The sequence below is a fragment of the Triturus cristatus genome, chromosome 7, assembly GCF_964204655.1.
Source record: "Triturus cristatus chromosome 7, aTriCri1.1, whole genome shotgun sequence".
Classification (NCBI taxonomy): domain Eukaryota; kingdom Metazoa; phylum Chordata; class Amphibia; order Caudata; family Salamandridae; genus Triturus; species Triturus cristatus.
The window spans coordinates 1,105,146,989-1,105,169,459 of NC_140590.1; the positions used below are offsets into that span (position 1 = coordinate 1,105,146,989).

General features: G+C 40.9%; 1 protein-coding gene across 1 annotated transcript in view; it reads right to left on the minus strand.

Moving 5' to 3' along the window:
- The window catches only part of LOC146811161 (uncharacterized), a 262,013-nt gene extending 240,218 nt beyond the window's left edge, over positions 1-21,795 (minus strand). Inside the window, exons 1-3 of the mRNA XM_085618221.1 lie at positions 21,686-21,795; positions 18,375-18,460; positions 5,125-5,190 (exon numbers count right to left, since the gene is read on the minus strand). Coding sequence (XP_085474347.1) covers positions 5,125-5,190; positions 18,375-18,460; positions 21,686-21,734 — 201 coding nt within the window. The 5' untranslated portion in view covers positions 21,735-21,795. The remainder of the gene's footprint in view (positions 1-5,124; positions 5,191-18,374; positions 18,461-21,685) is intronic.
- Between the last annotated feature and the right edge of the window lie 676 nt (positions 21,796-22,471).

The following is a 22,471-nucleotide window of genomic DNA, read 5'->3' on the forward strand; positions in this document are numbered from 1 at the left end:
GGCCCTTTCTCTATGTAAACAAACAATCATCCATGTTCAAATAATGTACTATTATATTTCTTCTTCTTATGGCAGACAGGAGGAATGAGGCTACACAATATCAAACAAAAGGGTGTGACAATAGTTGAAGATAATACAACGCTGGGTGTCTTTGGCTAAAATTGAGATTACGCATGAGTGGTAGAATATATCTTTTCCTTTCATCCACGTATAAGTCACAAAAGAACAGGAAATTGAGGTCATTCTGGGAGGATTGACCATACCATAGACAAGGTGGCAGTGCATTACTAGAATATGTGTTGGCAGGATGGCCTAGCATCAAGGGAATACATTGCAACCGGATTTGCAGCAGTATGTATCTATGCTGATAGTTGGAGACTGATGTTAAATATGAAAATATGAAATCATCTATCCTCTGTGTTAAAAGGTATTGGTTTCAGGCAATCTTTTACAATGTCCCTGGTTAGATTGAGTTTTTCTTTTTTCCAGACTGAATGCCAAAGTAAGACAGGGACAATTCGAATCCGGTCTGTAATATAGGCGAAATTACATTTGCAGTTTATATTATATGAAGAGCAAGGTTGTGGAAGAGAACCTAGTCTCCGCAAAAAGTTATCCTCTAAAATTTGGAGTTTAGATATATCACATAGGCCCAATATAGCTGCCCCATATGTTGCAACTGACACTACCTTTGCCTGGTAAATCTTTTTTATAGTGTCAGTTGGTTTTGAACCATGTCTTTGTATAAAGCTGAAGAGCCCTCCAATGGTTCTTTCCATTTGCAGGCCCCTGTTGATTACCATACTTTGCCAATTATTCTCCTGGTCAAACGTCACCCCCAGGTAATTAAAAAGAGTCCACAACCTCAAGCGTTCCCCCTTTGATACACATTTTGGGATAATTCTTAAACTTTTTGCCTGCAACAAGAACAAAAGACTTTGATTCATTATCTTTTAGGGCCAGGTTCCCAATAAAGTTTGTATAATCCCCTATAAGTTTTTTAACTGCACTGCCGGTATGTGCATTGGAGTGTTCGAAAGGAAGGGTCCTTGGTGCTGGGTGCAGTCCAGTGGCGGACGAATGCAGACGGGCTTTCCGTTGGTACACCCGCTGCACATGGCGGCAAACAGCCCCCATTAAGTGGTGCTATGGGGGGACTTGACAGCTGGGAAAGGACACTGGAGGGGGCGGGGATGTGGGTTGTAAATATATTTTTAAATAATTCTTACCTCGAGGTTGGTTCCTGTGTCTTCTGTGCTCCTGCTCTCCTGAGTCTGCTTCCAGGAACAGGGAGCAGGCAGCCAGGCTCCCTTCCCTAAGTCAATAACAATGCTGCAATACGGCATTGTATTTGTTCTTGAGCGCCGTGACAAGGGGCGTTTAGTTAGGGGCTGGAGGGGTGGGCATGTACTTCATGCAGGTTGTAATGCAGCCTGCATTGCAAACAGGGAAGTGTGCATGACTGCTTTGGGCGGCTTGAGAGGGCCAACCAAACAGTCATTGCACACTTGAGTGGGCATACCACTCCGCCCTTGACCTGCTCCGTGAGTAGAGCAGCCCCACACACCCTCCTGCCAGCAAAGTAAATATAGCATGAGTACATCAGAAAATCATCTTATGTTTTCTCTTCTTGCACTGCTTGAAAGCAGTGGGGTGACGCTTTTCTGCCACAGGGGAGGACCCGCCACAGGGGGTGGTCACCCACAGGTGCTTGGCCTGGGGCCGATTCGACCCCCGGACCTTCTCCACTACTGTCCCACCTTCTCCTCACCTGGACATTGGCATCGTTGCGCAATCTGCAGCACTCTCTCCAACAGCCAGCAGGACTCACCCAGCAAGAGCCTCAGCCAGGTGGTATTTTACAAGCCTCGGTATAGCAGTCACCACCAAGTCCACTGGGGAACCTCCCAATGCAGGTGATGCAAGAGGGCCCCATTAGGTGTGAAATTGCAGCGCTCCTGCCACACATTTTTGGTGCAGCTCAGTGGCCTCACCCTCCCCAGCGTCCAGCCAGTGCAACATACTCCGGCCTGTGATGCAGAGAGGCACGAGCCACCATTGGTAATCTCCTCCATGCATCCCAGTGTGGTGGTGGTGCGTGGTATGAGATGCAGACCTCCCTATGTTGGTACGTAGGAGCACCTCTACCAATCACAGCTCAATTAGGCACCAGGCGGTCTTCTCACACAGGTCAGCAATGTGTCTCCGTGAGACCTGGCAGACTTCACCACCAGGTAAGGTTGATTGCCTATGCCTCAATGTCTACCGCCATGGCCCAGCAAATCCACAGCACCTCTTCATCCTACTCCAGGTCCCATGCGCAGGCCCAGCGAGGCCTCCGGACCCCAGAGACTGGCTGGCCTTTCAAGGTTTTAGATGCTATGGTGTTGCAAGGAGTGCGCAATAATAAGTGATGCATCACGTGTTTTCCCCAGCGATGCACCTCTTTCCATGATTGTAGCCCTGCATTTCCTCTTCCTCTGGGACTCTGGCTGGTGATCCTGGCTGTTGGTGGACTTTGGGGGATTGTTGATCTGTGCTGCACTTGGTCCTAGCTGCTCCATTCTGCATTCCATTGGTATTGTTTCCTATTTTTCCTTGGAGGTGGACTTATAGGCTATTTTTGCCTTTAGAAGCAAAAAAAAGTCACATTGGGCTGCCTAACGTGAGTTTTTTTGCCGCTATTGGGCCTTTCGTCAGTTTTCACCCACTAACATCAGAATTTGTATCGCCTTCACACTAGTGATAGTGGCAGTTTTCACCGTGGCTACCTGAAACTATCTCCATTTAGCGACATATTGTAAATACATCACTAACAGGGTGATAGTTTTTGGTGATAGGCCGCGTTAAGAAAACTAATGCTAACTAGCGTTAGCGTTAGTTAGCGGCTGTTCTTGTACAAATACCCCTGAGTTTTGTGTTTTGGTTTGTGTTTGGTATATTGAAGTAAGCGTATGTAGTTATATAGCTAGCTTAACTGCATATTTAAAACTGCAGGATAACATAAAAACTGTTTTTGTATTATGTGTAAGTCAGGAGTAAAGTAGTTGGTGTGTTGGCTAGAATAAAATTGTAAATATCCTTTTTTTACAGAACAATATCTACATAACTACAAACAGTTAGAATGCCTACAAAAACTTGGAGTGAAAAGCAACACAAGCAACTAGAGGGTCTATGCAGAACCGAGACACAAAAGGGGCAAAATGTAGAATAAGTGGTGAAAGAAAAAAGATCTACTAGTAAGAAAACAAAGACATTTCTTTAAAATGTACGCAGCCATTTGCTAAGATTACAAAATAATGAAAGTAAAAACCAAACTATGATAAAGAATAAGAGTGGAAAAATTGTATGGTGCAAGGACAGGAAATAATGTAACAAAGGTGGACACATCTTAACCAAGAGACAGAATCAGTTTAAGGAAATAAGAACCAGGATGTTTTGTATTGGAATGGTTGTAAATCTACTGAAAAATATGAAGAAGTTCAGTAGAAGGAGAGAGGCACTAAAGCAGAAAGAAAGATTTGAGGGAGTAGTGATAATGCCTTAGCTTTGAAGAGGAATCTTTTATTTTGGATTATAAATAGAATGAAGACTTGTTAAAATTGTGTTGTGTATGAGGAGACAAAACCAGAAGAAAAGATTAGTGAATATAAACAACTTTTGTATAGGTTTTAGTGGGGAATATATACATACTTCTAGCATAGAGCATTTATTTGATGAAGCAAGCTATCTCCAGGATAACACATTAGTTCATGCTATTGATAAAACAGGACAATATTATGAAATGAAGAATGGCACTCCTATAGTGAAAGAGGTGATTGTACCTAGAAATGTAACACAAGTTATTGCAGAAGAGGTACAGGGATCGCACAATCCGACCCCTATATACAAATGGAATTGTAGTACTGTTTGTAGTATTTGACAGCAGTCCATTGATATATCAAGAATATTTCTACTTATCTTTCAAAGGTGAAGTTTCAAACACAAAATAAGTACTTTACAAGTATTGGATCCTTGTAAGGTTATAAAGCTTACAAATTTACAGGGACAGTACCTTGCATGTTTATCAAGGAAAGTGTGCCAAAGCACCTTTTATCTTTTCAGGATGATAGCTATACACCACTCAACAATGCAACCTTTTGTTAGGAGGCTGTACTTTGTGAAAACTCCTGCTTTATGTTTAGAAGAATTGAAGAGGGCACTTTTGCATGGTAATGTGGCAGAGGTGAGAAAGGTTTGTGATGATGCCCAGTTTTGTTTCTTTGGTCCAGAACAGGACACTAGGGAAAATGAAGAGTTGATAATAGGAGGAGCTGCAGAACAGGACACAGGTACTACAGTTGATAGTTTTGAAGATGTGATTACAAGATTTAAGACAGTGTGCTCAGAAAAAAACAGAGTATGTTTTTTTATGTTGTCAAATCACTCACTACAAGATTCAAAGACAGACTATTGACTTGTATTTAAAAAGTGAAAAAGAAGATAATGATAACTGGCAAAAGTTTGGATAGTGGGGGGAAAGCAGGGAAAGTCAATGGGTACATAGCACCTCAAGCAGAATGTCAAAGCAAAAACTGCTGTACAAAGACCTGCTTCAGATTTAACAGAACAAGTCCTGCCACTAGCATGAATCAGAGTGATTGCTATGGCCTGGCAAAGTATAGTTGACGTGGGCACAGAAATCAACTATAAAAATTTAATAGGTAGAAAGTCCTTTGTACATCAGGCCCATTGTTTTGTTATTTTGCAGAAATAAACGCATGTGCTGGGTTTATTTCTAAAGAACAAAATGCTGGGAATTTGCCAAATTATGGCAGCCATCCAGATTCAGGCTTGCAAAAAGTACTTCCATCACATTAGCAGAAGCAATTTATTTGAAGAGATCTCCAACAACATGTGGCATGAAGGGCACTCCTCTACCAGGGTGGGGGGGTCAGCAACCTGTGCAATCCCAAATCAATCCCTTCTTTTGTTAAAAGTATAAAAACATACATTTGTGTGAAGGCCATCCATTAATTTTATTATCCCTGTCATGCTTGATTTCTAATCGCTATGATCTGAGGCACCATTTCAAATAAAGTTAGAGACTGTACGTAAATAGAAGTAAATAAAAATCAAACTTACTTTCTCCTCAAGTGCGCAGCCGAGCTCGCTGAGCTTGCACAATAACTGTTGGAGGGTAGGGCCTAACTACAAAAGAGATGAAGAAACAAAGTGGTCAGAAGAATTCTCCAAACATTATATGAAACAGTTTGTTTGTTCAATGACTTTACCTTGCAACATTATTGGTACTTTTTATTCTTCATGTTTTGCAAAACCTTTTTTTTTTTTATTTCAGAAACAGGTACTTAAAGTGTTTTTTGCTTTTGATGAGCACAGATTTTGCTGCCTGCATGTTGGGTTTGCTCCTAGTATTTGACTCCCAAGACCACCATGAATTCCTAATTTGTGTTTGAAATGTGGCTAAAGTAACGCAAATTAGCAGCATAAAGCTACTTTGGGCGACTTTCTGTTAAATTCATTCAAATGGATGGTACATATACATTTACAATTAACCAGCCATGAGTTTTGATGTAAAAACCTATCTACTTACAGTGGTAGACTATGTTTTGAGATAAAAACGTATGCCTCTTAAAGTAAGTGTAAGGTAAGAGAAAAGTTTACTTTTCTCGATACTTTTCAAACTTTGCTTGTGTGCTGGAAAGTACTGCACAACTACAAAGAGGGAAACGTATTAAAGCATGATTTTCTTCTGAAACAATCGCCTTCCAGTACAAAACAAATGCTTCAAGGAACACGCACACTTTTTCACTATGGTGCTGGAAAGATCAAGTACTGTTTTTGCCTTTCCCATTGCCGCAACACTGGTCAGCAGCTTTATGTGCTGCTCTGTATTTTGTCAAAATTGTGTAAGTCTACCTCAAAATGAGGATCTATATCTGAAACTGCCAGAACACTTCTGAACCTTTCTCAAAATTCATGATGTAAGAGAAAATCCTGAATGATTTAGACTGCAGGAAAAGTTTACCATGACCAGAAAATCGAAACAACATCTTATTAATAGGAAGGTGAATTGCCCATAAACCACTTTGTATGCAGTTTTCTCTAAATAATAATACTGAAAGAGCATTTCTGTTCCCACCTATAAACAATTCTGTCAGAGATCTAGAGGCGTCGATCCCTTATTGTCGCATGCATTTCTGTAGAGTTGGGAATTAGATGGGACCCATTCAGATACATCTCTCTGTTCTCTGGTATGATGAGCTGTGACCATGAAAAGTAAATCTGCAACGCAAGAATGTTCCTGAGATTTATTCAGCTAAATTTGAGGTTTGCAGGGGATTCTGGGTAGAAAAAATGTTGGGGGATTTTGCAAGCCATACGTCCCTGTACTACCCTTAGTATCTGGTTTTCAGAGATTTCTGGGGTTGGTAGGTTTCCCTAGATGGCAGACAAACTCAGGTGAACCCCTTGCAAAACCAGGTTGCTTTGTAATAGGCTACTTTGATGTCTCCACAATAAGCTTTGTTGGCAGTGCTAGAGTATAAAATCCACAGCTAAGCACATTGCAAAAAATGGGTCAGTTTCACTGGAAAAATGTGTTGTGTCCACGTTGTGTTTTGGGGCGTTTCCTGTTGCGGGCACTAGGCCTACCCACTCAAGTGAGGTATCACTATTATTGAGAGACATTGGGAAATGTTAGGTGTGTGTAAGTTTGTGGATCCATGAAGATTCCAGAACTTTCTATCACAGAAATGTGAGGAAAATGTGTTTTTTTTCACAAAGTTTTAGGTTTGTAAGGAATTTTGGGTAGCAGAACCTGCTGAAAGCCACGTACATCACCCCATCAGTTTTTCTCCTGGGTGTCAAATTTTTAAAAATGTAAAGGTTTGCTAGTTTTTTCTAGGTGCCGGCTGAGCTAGGGTTCATAATCCACAGCTAGGCACATTCAAAAAAGGGTTGGTTTTCAGTGGAAAAATGTGATATGTATATGTTGCATTTTGGGCCGTTTTCTGCCATGGGCTCTAGGCCTACCCACACAAGTGAGGTACCAATTTTATCGGGAGACTGTGTGTAATGTGGGGTGTGTGGAAGTTTGCAGATCCATGCCGATTCCAGAACTTTCTATCACAGAAAACATTGTTTTTGTTTTTACAAAGTTTGAGATTTGCAAGGGATTCCGGGTAACAGAACCTGGTGAAATTCACACAAGTCACCCCATATTGGATTTCCCTGGGCGGCTAGTTTTCAAAAATATAAAGATTTGCTTGGTTTCCCTAGGTGCTGGCTGAGTTAGGCTTCAAAATCCACAGCTAGGCACATAGCCAAAAAAGAGTTCACTCGAAATATGTGATGTGTCCACGTTGCATTTTGGCTGTTTCCTGCCGCGGGCACCTTGCCTACCCACTCAAGTGAGGTCCCATTTTTATTGAGAGACTTTGGGGAATGTGAGGTGCATTGAATTTTGTGGATCCATGCAGATTTCAGAACTTGCCATCACAGAAATGTGAAGAAAATGTGCTATATTTGACAACGTTTGAGCTCTGAAAGGGATTCTGGGTATTATATCCTGGTGAGAGCCACAAAAGTCAACCCATCCTGGGTTCCTCCTAGTGTCTAGTTTTAAAAAATGTACAGGGTTGATAGGTTTTTCTAGGTGCCGGCAGCGCTAGGGTACACATTTCACAGGAAACAGAGCTTGAGAAATTCTAAAACATTTTGGAATTTCAGTTTTTCTGGCAATTTGTTCAGTGACATATCTTGTTTTCCGTTGCTTAGCTTTTGAAGATGGGATGCTCAATTTGAATCCTAAAACCAGCTCTCAGAAAAAGGAAACAGATTTCACAAAAAGAAATTGTAGAATTCAAAGCCAACCCAAAGTGATGCTGGTACACTGCCTTGGGATGCCACTGGAGCAAGAATTGCTGGGGGCATCAATGAGTTGGTGCTGTCATCAGAATGCCTACCAGAAATGAAGTCCAGCTGGTTCCCACTCTGTGCTAGCAATGAAACAGTTTTCATTTGTGTATGTAGGTGAGATAAGAAATGCAAACTAAGCTCCTGTATATTGTTATCCAGGTTGCATCTAGCTCCTGTATTCTTAAGGTAAACAGGCATTGCTTGTCATTGTCACGTGATCTGCATTTTTGCTAAGTTGCAATAGCCCCCAGAGAACTTGCCTGACGGCCTTTAAGGCAACACACTGGATTCCCTTCCAGGTCATTCATTTCAGCCTGCAGCACATATAGACAAGCAGTGGTGAGGTTTCCAGGGGCCCTAATGAAAGTAAGAAAATTGCACCCCTCATCCCCTGGCTTTGTGGTAAGAATTGAGATGCCCGTGTCATTAATTGTGGTAGCTCGAGCCCATCAAATCTAAAGGCCTTGGTTCAACTGCATAAGCTGCACTATTGATACCTACACAACTGTGGACAAGGATATTCACCACAGCACATCTCTTACTACTTCTCTTATTAAATAACTATTTCACATTACCACTACTTAGCTTTGTAAAGAATGCAAGGCCTGATTCACAAAGTTAAACTTGCACTCTTGTGTAAGTTTAAGTTTGTTTAAAATTCCCAAAACTATATTTTAGTCATACGTTTATGAGTGCGGAGACTCCACATTCGGGGCGGAGAACTCCTCACATAAAAAGATAAGACACACATTCATTTTATGTGCTGAGTTCTCTGCCCTGACTGTGGAGCCCCACCACGTGTAAACTTATGAATAAAATGCATTTTTATGAACTTCAAACAAGCGTAAAGTTACACAAGATGTGTAAGTTTACTTTTGTGAATCAGGACCAAGGTATATAGACCCCTACAATCTACATTCTATAAGGTAATGTAAATACATTACATCCAAAGTCAAAATAGGAAGCAAGTGTGGACCAAAAGATGTGAAGAGGAAGCCAAATGGGAAGCAGCAGCGCCCTTGAATAAGGCTCCCAAAGTAAAACAGATGTAAATGGGTCGAAAGAAAACTGTCATTTACATTGTGCTGATGATATATTAAAGAAGAACACACAAGGCATCCTTATGGCATCCATGGTTTCAGCTGTGAGGGAACTGATGTGTGGGAAGGAGGGTGGGAATCTCTAATGTCGGACAGTATGCTTGCATCTATGTCATGTGCACATGAGATATTCCTCTGCAAAGGGGAACATCATGCAGGCTCAGGAATACAGGATCTAAATCCATGTTTTACCCCCTAACAGTTTGTATACCAAGCACAAATCTGCATATATGTGCCACCTGTGGGGCAGGTGGTGTATAGGTGCAGGGCCTTTGGGTAAATATCTGGGTCAGTGGTGGCAAGTGGGTAGATGGGAGGATGGAGAGCAGGATAGGAGTCATCTTGGGGGAGATTTGTCTGCACTGCCCATCTTGTCCTGCCTTCGAATGGGAGCCTTGTTAGCATCAGGTTTCTGTTTGCAGGGGCGTGGCTTAGGCGCCTTCGGAAATGGCCGCCGTTTACGGGAGCTCTGCGGCGACGTGAGGCAGCGGCATCTTTCCAGGCTTTCTCCGTTTCTCTTGGGATGCGGAAACCGCCTCTAATGATGTATGAAGTGTTGCTCCATCTAACGCGCTTCAACTTTTGGTGAAGGGTGAGCTCAAGGATGTCTTTTGGCTCTATATCGGCTGCAATGTACTAGCGGCCGCCATTATGTTTCTGTTTTTAGCGCGCTCCTCGCGTTTGCTGCCATTTTTACCTCAGGGGACGCTGTTTTAATGGAAGGCCTGCCTTAAAATGTGTTTTTTGACCTCCTTTTTGAACTGTTTTTGTCTGACTTATTATATTGGATTATTTTTCAACCTCGTGGTCACAATTTTTGTCATTTGCTCTCCTCACACTTGCGTCTTCTATATTAGGGAAGTGTCTTATTCGTCATAGCACCAGTCTTCCAGGACTTTATACTGTTGCCACCACGCAGGATTTTTGGAACCGTCAGCAACGTCTCATCCTCTCATGTGTATTTCATAAAGTGACGTTGTGTACTGGCCTGCGTTTAGTAACTTCATATAGTTATACTGTGCTCTCTAGAACTTCTGCTGAAGATGATTTTTTCTCGATTTAGACCATGGCAGCATCTTGGACTAATCGTAAAGAAGCTTTACAACCTCAGGGTGCATCTTTAGAAGATTTCAATCCCTTTAATCTTCTACAGGATGGTGCAGAGGATATCCCCAGTGACTTTGTGGCTATAAAGGGCTCCTCTCCCTCCACGTCTCGATTGGGCTCCAAGCAGGGGTCCAAGATACCAGCTTCAGCTCCCTTTACACCTAGAAAGCGAGGGAAAACAAATCCGCCCTCTCCTACTGACTCCTCATCGCCCCTTTCGTTAGAACTTATTCTTGAAGAGATTCGTGCCCTCAAACCGTATATGGAAGAAACCAACCTACGTTTGCAGAGCTTGGAGGATAATTGGTCTCACACTGAGCAGAGGGTTGATGGTCTGGAAAGGCGTGTTGAGTCTGTTCAGGAGGTCGCTGTTCAAGTTCCCCTTCTCCATAAAGAAGTTGAACATCTTAAGCAACAAGTTGAACAGTTAGAAAACCGTAATAGGCATAATAATCTATGCGTTTATGGTCTGGCAGAAGGTCTTGAAGGAACTAACGCAATTTCCTATTTTCAATCCTTTCTTCCAACCCTTCTTGGTCTTCCAGCATCTCCTCCATTAAATATTCAACGTGCGCACCGTTTGGGCCAGAGTCCCAGTTCTTCTTCTTCCTCAACGAAACCCAGAGGTGTAATTCTGTATTTCCTAGAATACACAGATCTACTTAAAGTCTTGCAGGCAGCCAAACAGCGAGGAAGGATTTCTTGGAATGGTTCCAATCTATGTTTTGTTCAAGACTATGCCAAAATAACTGCTGAGCGTCGGAAGAAATTTTTCCAGATGAGACCGGCCCTTCGTAACATGAACGCTCGTTATGGCTTATTTCACCCCTGCCTTTTCAAGGTGACTTATAACAACAGAACAACCAACTATGAAGATCCTGCTGTGCTTCAAAGATTTTTGGACTCTTGTAAAGGAGTCTCTATGGACATTTCTAAATCATAATAATGTCATGACTATTTTTGTTTCAAACGTTCCATGTCTGTTATTTGTTTCCCCACAATTGTGAATTTCTTCTGTCTCAGTCATATTGTAAGTTTTGGTTTATCGTAATTTTTACCATTAACTATTACCTTCTTTTTTCCTTTTTACTAGGTCGTGGTTTCTTTGCTCCCTTACTCTCAGTGTTCTCATTTCGCCTGGATGATGTTCTTTCTGTGTGCCTCTCGTCCTGCGTTCTCCCGCCCGGTGTTTGGCCTTTCCTATGTGGCTCCACCTACCCTAGAATTTTCGTTCTTTTGTGGTATGTTTTTCTAGTATTGTACTGTTTTATGGATTGCTAATTTTGTTTTGTCTGTCTTGTTTTTTCTTGTTATCCTCACTTCTTCCTTCTTTCTCTCCCCACTTTTCGGTTTCATCTCAATCTCCAAATTTTCTTTATGCTTCTTTTTTCTTTCATCTTCTCTCTCTCCCTCATTATTCTCTCTATTCTATGATTTTATATCTCTCTCACTGTTATTTCTCTACACTCCAGCTTTCTTCTTCATATTTTATTCAATATTTCACACTGTTTTTACTTTTAAACATGGCAGATTTTTTAAAGAAATGTTGTGATTAATTTTCTATAAGATTTAAATGTCGTTAAATATTATAACTTGGAATGTTAAAGGTTTGGGTTCTCCTATCAAACGTCAGCGAGTTCTGTCACATGTTGCAAACCTAAAAGGAGACATTGCTTTACTACAGGAAATTCATATACCAGTTACTGAAGTAGCTAAGTTAAGATGGAATTGGGTAAGCCATGTTTTTGCATCACCAGGTTCAGGTAAACGCAATGGCGTTGCTATTCTCTGTCATAAACGTTTGGATGTCCAGCTCATACGACAGGATAATGATTCTGAGGGTAGATGGGTTGTTATTTCCTTATTGATTAATAAGATTCCCCTTACAATTTTTAATATTTATGCTCCCACTACTCAAGATAAGCTGTTTTGGCCCCAAATCCTTTCCCTTTTAATGCAATGCAATGATGAATATTTGGTTTTCGGTGGTGACTGTAATATGATCATAGACCCCTTTATTGACAGGAATTCCAATTCCAGATTTGTCCCTTCCCTCATGCATTCTCAATTTACTTCCACTATCTCTCAAAGGTCTCTTGTGGACTCATGGAGGCTCTGTCACCCCACATTACAGGAATACACTTATTATTCAACTGCTCATTCTTCGCAATCCCGATTAGATTACCTTTTTATTTCCAAAGCTCTACTTCAACATATTGCTCACTCAGACAGATCTATTCTAATTTCTGCTCATGCCCCAGCTTCCTTAAGCTTAGATCTACTTCCTCCCGCTAAAGGCACTAGATGCTCGAGATTTAATAATTCCCTTTTATTAGACCCTAAGTTCACACCGGACTTTCTTGATTTTGCTACCTTATTTTTAGTAGAAAATGAATCTCCTCAGGTGTCTCCTCAACTTGTCTGGGACTCCTTTAAAGCTGCCTCTAGGGACTTTATTATCTCCTTTGTTGCTCAAAAGTGGTGCGCAGCCTCTCATTCATCCCTGTCACTTAACTTGCAAATTAAAAAACTAGAACATCTTTATTAACTAACAAAAAGCAAATCTACCTTAGAGGAGCTTCTTAACGCCAAACTTTCTTTTAATAAAATTTCTACTAATTCTGCGAATTTATGTTTACTTAAATCCAGCGCTAAATTCTATAGTGCACAAAATAAATCTGGCAACCTTCTTGCTAAATATCTCAAAGTCAAAAAAGAACGTACTAGAATTGAGTCTATTTTATCCTCCTCTAATATTACTCTCCACAAAGACGAGGACATTGTTTTAGAATTCTCCAATTTTTACAAATCATTATATACTCCTGAATCTCAACCCCCTTTATCTGTCATTGATAGATATTTAGCTTCTATTACCCCGCCTCCCCCTTTGGATGTAGATTTCTCTTCTCTAGAAAGTGATATATCCACTAAAGACATTATCAAAGCTATTCAATCACTTAAAAAAGGGAAAGCTCCCGGACCTGATGGTTTTACTATAGAATTTTATACTCATTTTTCTAACTTACTTGTTCCCAAATTGCATAAACTATTCTTGTTTTTTATATCTTCCCAGAGGTCTGAGGGTTCATTTCAGGAGGCTTTGATTTGTCTCCTCCCTAAAGAGAATAAGGACCATACTTTATGCAAAAATTACAGGCCTTTTTCCTTAATCAATCTGGATTATAAGATTTTTGCGAAGAATCTTGCGCTCCGTCTAGACAATATTTTACCACAATTAATAGGTAGAGAACAATGTGGATTCATTAAGGGTTGTCACCTCTCTGATAACACTCGTCTCTTTTTCAACGTACTCAGTAAATCCCACTCCCATGGTTCCTCATTAGCAGCTGCTGCTTTGGATGCTGAAAAAGCTTTTGACAGGGTCAATTGGCAGTTTATTTTTTCAACACTTACTTGGTTTGGTTTTGGCCCTAAATTCCGTTCCTATATTTCACTTCTTTACTCTTTTCCATGTCATTTATTTGAGCTAATGGCCTTGTTTTCTCTTCCTTCCCACTTCTCAGAGGTGTTAGGCAAGGATGTCCCCTTTCTCCTCTTTTATTTATTTTGGCTTTAGTACCTTTCTTATCCAAAATCCGAACTAACAAAAATATTACTGTTTTTTTGATGGCGATAAGCATCTAAAACTCTCGGCATATGCCGATGACATCCTTTTATTTATTTCTAATCCTCAGACCTCTCTACCGGCTTTTCTTTCAGAGGTCTCTACTTTTTCTTCAGTTTCAGGATACAAACTCAATGTAGACAGATGTGAAATTCTACCGTTAAATAAATATTGTTTTCATGCTGATTTTGTGTCTTCTTCTTTTCACTGGAGCCCTACTAAGATTAAATATTTAGGCCTATGGTTTACTCCTTCTATTAAAGATACTGTATCACTCAATCTTAAGAACCTCCAGTCACCTTTATTTAATTCTACATCCCAATGGCATCCTTTATTTTTATCTTGGTGGGGTAGGTTAGATTCTGTAAAAATGATGTTGGTTCCTATAATTTTATTTTGCGTCATAACATACTTCCTTCTTTCTTAAGAACTCCTCTTCATTACTATCGCAGAATGCGACGGACTCATTATCTTTACCTTTGTGGGTAGACATTGAATCTTATCTCATTCACCCTCTTTCTTTTGAGGAATTTTTCTCCATATCCAATACCCCTCAAAAATTTTCTCTCCCTATTCTTAAACATTCTCGCAAAATTCTTCACCCTCTTATGCTGGATGGTCTAGATGACCGAGATCGCTTTCTACAATCCCCAATTTGGTATAATAACCACATTAAGTTTAAAATTAGGACTCTTTTTTGGAAAGATTGGTTCAATCTTGGTCTTAAGTGGACTCATCAACTCTTTCTAGGTGATACTTGTATCCCTTTTCTACAATGCAAATGCGATATTCACTTCCCTCTTCTTATCATTCTAAATATACATTATTAACCCTAGCTGCTCAAAGTTCTTATGATAAGCTTATGGCTTCTTCCACGCAGATTAACCCTTCTTCTGTACAAATTTCGTTTTTGAAATTATCCACTTCAGCTTCCCAAATGTATAATAAATTGAGAACCATTGGTCACAATCGTGATAAGTCCATTGTAGAATTCAGCTGGGAGTCTGACTTAGGCACATCCTTCTCCGTGTCAGTGTGGGATAAAATTTGGATCAAACTAAGGAAGTCTTCTAGGGCAGCAACTATTACTCAAACGTTATTCTTCATATATATTAGACTTTTAATCACTCCGGCCAAATTGCATCAGATTAACCCTCTCATTCCCTCTACCTGCTGGTCCTGTCCAGCTCCGGTTGCAGATCTTAAACATATGTTATTTACATGTCCAGTTATACACCAGTTTTGGTTTACAGTATGGCGTCAAATTAACAACATTTTTCACACGCATATCCCTTTTTCTTTTTCTCATATTTTTCTAGGTAGTGATGCAGAAGTTTGGTCCTCTTCCACTTCCCTTAATACCCTTATCATTGACTTGCTTCTTGTTGTTGGCTTTCAACAAATTACTAAATCATGGAAAAATGCTTCAAATATCTCTTTTCAAGCCTGGTGGTATGGTGTTTGTTATAATCACAGATTGGATAGAGCTTATGTTCACCCGATTACTCTTGCCATTAAGCGTGACTTGTTATGGTTACCTGTGACTAATTTTCTAAATATGTCTGCTCAATCAATACCGTCCCATATTCCAAGTATAGAAGAAGTTTCCAAACCTCCTTAGAGTATTGTTAATTAACTATTATTATAGTCTGTTCTTATTATCAATATAGGATTGGATTTGTAGCAGTGAGTTGAATATTTTATATAAGTTATATTTGTATATTATTTTAGTTGTATCAATATAAGATATGTTTATTTACTGCTTTTACCTCCCTTCCTGCCTATTTTATTTTCTTTGTTGTCTACAGCATATTTTTCATTCTCCTATTATTATATAATGTATTGTATTACTGATGTATCCTAAGCTCCTACCCAATAACATTTTCTTTAAACTTAAAAAAAAGGTTTCTGTTTGCAGCACTCAGCTGTTCCTGCAGACTGGGGAGGGTGGCATAGGCACAGCATGCAGGGGGTAGATAGTCTTGTGTCAGGCTTGGGCTCTGCCACTGCACGAGTCACATGTTAGGGAAGACATTGTTCATCCCTGGGCTTTGGCAGTACCTGGGAATGTTGCTGCAGGGGATGGAGGATTTGGTGCAGGGGATATATGAGGGAAAGGAGCATGGGTGTTGATTTATCAAAATGCTAGGGATAGCAGAAGTGACATCACATCCCCTTTGCTCTTAATAAAATCACAGGAAGTGACATTATATGACCCTTGACCCTGATTATTTCCAGGAAGACATGTCATGTGATACTAACATCACAACACGTGACCTCGTGGAAGTGCCATTATAATTGGATTATTAGTTTAACAGAATAACGATAAATGTCTATTTTAGATACCACCTATATTTATGATGCTGATGGCTTGATCTATCTTTGAAAGTTCTGGGGCATGATACTAGCCCTAACTTAGAGCGAGCAAGGAAAGTGAATAATGCAGTCCGTTTCTAGCAGGCTTCTCCCTCTTAGAACATTTTGAAAAGCATAGGTAAAACCATGCTTTTTTAAAAACAATTTCCACATAAGTTTGCTAAAATGCCATAGGTGCAGAAAGAGCCCATACAAAATATTCAAATTCTTTCATTGTGGGCAAATCCCAAATATAGTATGGGTGCCCCCTATAAGTAAAAAATGACCTCCATTGTGCCCAGGCCAGCATTTTGTCATAGATGCCCCATATTCAATGACTACCCCCCTTATATAAAAAATAACATAAAATATGCCAGTGCTAAAATTAAGTAATGTATGCCGTCCAAATACCATAGATAACCCTTATGTAAAAAAGTCCTCAGTATGTCAGAACCAGCTTTTGTCACCCTTCCATATGTCCACCATTATGCCAAATGTCCCCTCAGTGTGCTAGTACCAGCATTATGCAACTGGTGGACATCTGCCAAGCATTTCCTCAAGTATGCTAGTACTTTTCAATGGATGCCCTCTGTGCCATGAATCATTTCTAGTACCAGCAAATTTTCCATTTGTGCCCTTTATACCAAGAATTACCCCCACAGTGTGCCAGTGGAAGTATTTTGTCAAGGGTGTCTGCCACGCTACGAATAGCTGCAAGTGTGCTAGGAACAGTATTTTGCCTTGTCTTCCACACTCATTCACACGTTCATACCCATTCTCTCACTTACACTCATTCATCCTCACGCACCCTCTCTTACACTCCTTTACCCTCATTTTTATTTATGCTCACTCACTTGTATTACATTTTAATCTCACTCTTTCTCTCTCACTCATACAGTCAGGGGCAGGTATATGATCTTTTGTGTCAGGATTGTGACACAAATATAGAACAAATTGTTGGGGAGGATGTATTATCCAACAGAATCCTGGATTTGTGATGGCTAATATCCCAAAGTAACACAATGTTACGCTTCTTTGCATTATTTTGCATCAAGAGGGCATTGAAATAGGTTTGATACAAACCCTTATCTATAAACAGACAGGAACTTGCACCAAACATGTATTCCTCCTTGAGGCAGTTTTAAGAAGGAGAAATATTTTATATGTGCTACACTGTACAGCATACATACAAAGTGTGACAAGCCTTAAAGCATAGTTTTGTACTGGAAGGGTCACCTTTCAGTATAAAACCTATGTTTCAGAGAACACACACCCATGCATTTTGGTGCAAGGGTGTGTGTGTTGGAGAGTAAAAAGGCACCATATCTTAATAGATAGGGCACAATTTTTCTCTCACCCTTTGACGCAAGGCATCGAGAAACTCTGGTGCAGAGTTGCCTTTTGTCAAAGAATAGTAAATCTGGCCATCAGTTTCACCTAATCAATGATTTTCACTCATATTTACTCACACTCACATGCTTACACATCCACACGCACTTACACATACACACGCACTCTCACACAAACTATCTCCCTTAAGAATACTCTCACTCGCAAGCACTCACACAACATACATTTAAAACCATTTTGCACTTCCCACAGCTACCACCAAAGGTCCAGAGTGTGCACCATTTTTTATTAAACTAATAGTGAATAATAGAATATTATTAACTATTAATGGACAGAAAATAAGGAATGTAGGAATTCTTGCCACTGACTTTGTCACGTCTGAGGCCAGGGATCACAAAGACAGTGCCAGGAGTTGCAAGTGGCAAGCCAGGAGTTGCAGTTGCTACCCATGGTGACCCCTAAACGACATCTATTGAGAGGAGGCAGGAGGGAGCATGACTAGTTCCCGTACTATTGCAGTAGATGTGTGGACTTATTTGTTGCTATTGCTAGCAGACAGAGACCTGCCACGTCTCTCTTCTCCAGGTGCCTCCTGTCTTATTTTAAACTCACCCTGAGTTTGCAAATCGAGGATTACTAGGTCCCGTATTGGTGGCACCAGTAATTTCCCAGTCCAAACTACTAGAATACTCATACGGCCCAGAGCAGTATAGCACCCCCCTCCCAAAGGATATTCCTCCAGTGCACCTGTTGTGAAGGCCAATCAGGTACTTATCCCCGCACCCATCCCCAAACACTTGCAGGAATACTTCAGGTTGTCAAAAAAGTATTAAATATTTAATTTCCAAAAATGTATGTCAACAGTTTAAAAGTAGAAGAATGTTTTTTAAAATAAAATTTTAATTAAAATTTCATACCAATAAACTCAGACATTTATTGATTTTACCGAGGAGGTCACCGACAACAGGTATATCCAGACCACCAATTAATTGAGAAGACACATCTAGAATAACAGAGAGGGAAAACACATAATTAGCGCAATCACAAACAGAAATCCGTTTTACAAATAACAATGAAGAATGTGTTTCCTTCTGTGGTTTCCTCTTTCTCACCTGTAATTACCACATGTCTTATTCGAGGTGCCAAAATGACTGCAATGTTTCATGAGTGAGAATGTGTTTTACATTTGGGGCCCTGTGTTGAAGTGCTGTGTATTCTTCATAAGTGGCGGCTCTGTGGGGTGCTGTACATGGGTCTGGTTGTTCTATGTGTCTGGGGCCTGAAGATGTGTCTGCCCACCTTGCATGTAATGCTTCTAAAGGGTGACCAATGCATGAAAGGTTTTAGGAAGATTTTAGGGCAGAGATTACGAAGGGGGGGGGGGGGTAACAAATGTATTTGGCACCGTCATTCCATGTAAAATGTTTTTAATGTAAAGGAGGCTTGAAATTATAATCTGCGTTTCACTAAATTTGCTGTTTATTATGCAGCCCACACCATTGGATGATTTTGAAATAATCAAAAATGGACCATTAAAATGATTACCCTAGTATATGATAGCATGGGACACGAGACACCGCAGTGCGGAGTTCCGCATGAGCAGAGCGCTGCCATGCTGTCCCTGCCTGGGCTCTGGGTACGGGGCTCCCCCGTGCAGGCTGGTCCGCGGGTGGGGCGGTGGTCCCATTACTGGAAATGTTGGTGTCACCCCATGCAAGGGTGTCAACCGGGGCGGTACGCACCCCCGCACCCCCCCCTAGTGACGCCACTGATTAATACTTAGATGGGGCAACTCACAATTGCGTAAAAAGACATAATGTACTATGGGAGAATACATTAGGAAAAATATCAACCTTGCCATTTCGTCTTACTCAGGGCTCTTTGGGCGATTGGATTTGTGCTTGAGGAGACGGGCTAGAAAGGCGCCACCTGCTGGGGCTGCTTTGCTGGAGTGATTCATGATGGAGGTGAGGAGAAGGAGGAGGAGCCGTGGCAAAAACGTGTCCCAAAGTTCTCCAATAGGAGAGCGACAGTGCCCAGTTACCATTGAAGGACATGCCTCAAGGAAGGTCAATAAAATGCCTATAGTAGTGATTGCATGCCTTGGCACCCCAAACTAAACGAGGTGTGCAATGCGTCCCACCCTAGATAGCACATGCTACATAGGCTAAACACTATTGTTGCTAGTGGCAAACCCAGGAATCAGAGTTTTCATGATATGTTACCTTGTGCTTGACGCTGATATATTGGCATTGCTCTTAAATTCTGGCCGCCTAACATACTTTAACCACTCCTAAGGAAGTTGTAACGAAAATGCTTTCTGTTTGTTACTCTGACGACCCGTCAGCAACTATTTTAAGGCTGTCGAAAGAAAAAGCAATTGCAATCTATCTACGTGTTTTTATTATGGCAGCAATCACATTTGTTTGTTGTGTGTTTTATCAGTCAATTGCAGCTCCTGCTTAATGACGTACCTGGTTGCACGTTCTACAATATAATCCTCCTTTTTTTCTTCTAATATTTAACTTTCCATTCAAGGCAAACCTATTGTTACTAATTTGCATATTCACTTGTATACCATTACATGTTCCATCAGGCCCCATATGTGTCCTCTCCAGCACTTTAACCATCTGTAAAGGTACCTCGAAAAAGTCTTCCTATCGGCTCAACCAGTACCTCATGTTTGGCCTCCATGAGAACCTAGGATGTAGCTACCGAGATACCTCCTCCACAGCAAACCCTCTGAGCTTTCCACTGTCTTTCATTTCAAACCTGTTAGCTGGCCTCAGACATAGTTTTGGTGACTTCCAGGAATAGACTGCCAACCTGCCTCATGATTTTTATTTGCTTGGGCTTGTGGGAAGCTATCTTGCTTACATTGTTGCTTATTTCTTAAATGAAGCGTATTGTATGTTTTCTTGGCGACTCTTGATTACAATCGGTTTGCTGGAAAGTCCTGAAGCAATCAATGTATCTCTGGATCATAAAAAGTCTAATCGTTTTAGTATGTGCTTGGCAAACGCCTAAAAGAGTGATTGAGAAGGAATGATTCCAGAGTGGATTTCGAAACTAGATTTAGAATACTGTCATCAATTTTGTTTACCAAATTGTTAAAAAAAATCACTTGAGAATGTTCAGCAAACGTATAAAGAGAGGGTTAAATAACAATGCACTTTCACAATCCCCACCCTAACTCTCACCCTCCTGCCACACTCCCCTATCAGTTATGATAACGTAAAGTCCAGAGGGTATGGAACATTAAACACGAGAACTCCAACATGTAAAGAAACATATAAGAGAAGAAACTAACGAGCTTCCTATTTACTTTTAAAAATAAAGCCATCAAGCAAACATGGTATGTCTGTATGTGTTTGTTGGGAAAAATAAAGAAAGAAGGGTCGGATTTATTGATCGTTATAAATAAGAATATAAGAAGCAGTGGCTTATTATGAAACGAAGGAGAAGTAAAAGTAAATCTTGGATGACTCGATGTAATCATGACACTGTAATTACTGGAATAACCACCCTTGTGAGGGAGTTGAAAGCCGTTGCCACAACACGGGACACCAGTTCCTCACAAAGTATAATTTTAAGGTGAAAAGCGCCCGTGTCAGCACAAGTTGCTTCAACGCTCTTGCAGCACTAATACTCTGTGTGTCACAGAAGTGACAGCTAGGAGCTGGAGGCTATAAGGAAAGTAATGTGTAAAACAACAACTAAGAAAAAGCGTGTGTCATTGGGTTAAACCGGAGGACCTGCTGGCCTTCCAGAAACGGAGCATTTCTCTCAGCAGGGGCCTCTGCACTAAGAAGTGACAGACAACCTGGTTTCCGCCCCACAGCAGAGGTATAATAGCCGCCCCAACAAAAGGTGCCTCAAATAGTGTCCGTAAAGAGTGTGATGCGAGCCTAAGGCTTCAAATGAGGAGAGTGAAGTCGTATTATGGTCCTTCTTGAAATACTCGGGGAACTTCCAACAATGAGTCAGTTCTGAGCTGAAGTTGGACCTCTGCAGTTGGTATTCAGTTATAGTGGTGTATAGACTGCTCCAAGCAGACATTGTATATATTATTCTAACTGTGGGGCTCTCGATGACCCCCGCTTTCACAGATATTATTGAGTCCTGGAGGTGTGCTTAAGAATTTTATAGAAGTTATTTTTTTTAAATACAGTTCCATTCAAAACCACATTCTCTCACCCCACTCCCTGAGCATAGAATGGACACTCACCAAGGGGGCAGCTGACTGCCACCAACAGAAAAGCGAGAGCGATCTTCATGGCTGAGAGATGGCTGGGTATCGAGATGCGATCTGGAGTGCACAAGGTTCAATCTCACGGTGTCTCTCTCAGCCCAGAGCTCCTCTCTTTATACTGGAAGCGACCAGTCAGTCTCCTCCCAGCAGGTCTGATGTCAGGTCACGTGACAATTGAACCAGTTTGATTCTTGGCCGTGGCATCAATCAATGTTGACTCAACAGGTGCCACCTTCATTCTCATGTTCCATCTAAAGGGAGGAGCTAAAAACTCTAATTGTCAGGTCTCTGTTTTTTGTTCTAAAGAACAGGACACGTAAGCCTAGGCGGACATTTATATTTACACCAACAAACGATCTCCTTTGCATGTTGTTTAATTTTCTTCTTTTTTGCAATTTTCTTTATATCATCATTGCAGTGGGAAGGATGCATAACCATGGTTTACCGGGCTAAACACTATCACTGATTGCAAAGGTTCTACAAGTTTGCACTTTCGGAAGTGCACACCCCCTGGGACTTGAAATCTTAATGCAGAGCTTCAGAAAAGAAGACAGTACAGTGAGGTTTTTTTGTTGCATATTTATATAGCGCCAACTTGACCCGAAGGTATTGGAGCGCTTTACATGAGCACCGTATTCACATTACACATTCAGACACGGGGAGATTAAGTGATTTGCCCAGAATCACAGGATGTGGACGCGACCCCGAGGCTCGAACCCTGGTTTCCAACATCAAGGTCGGCAGTCTAGCCGACGGACCACA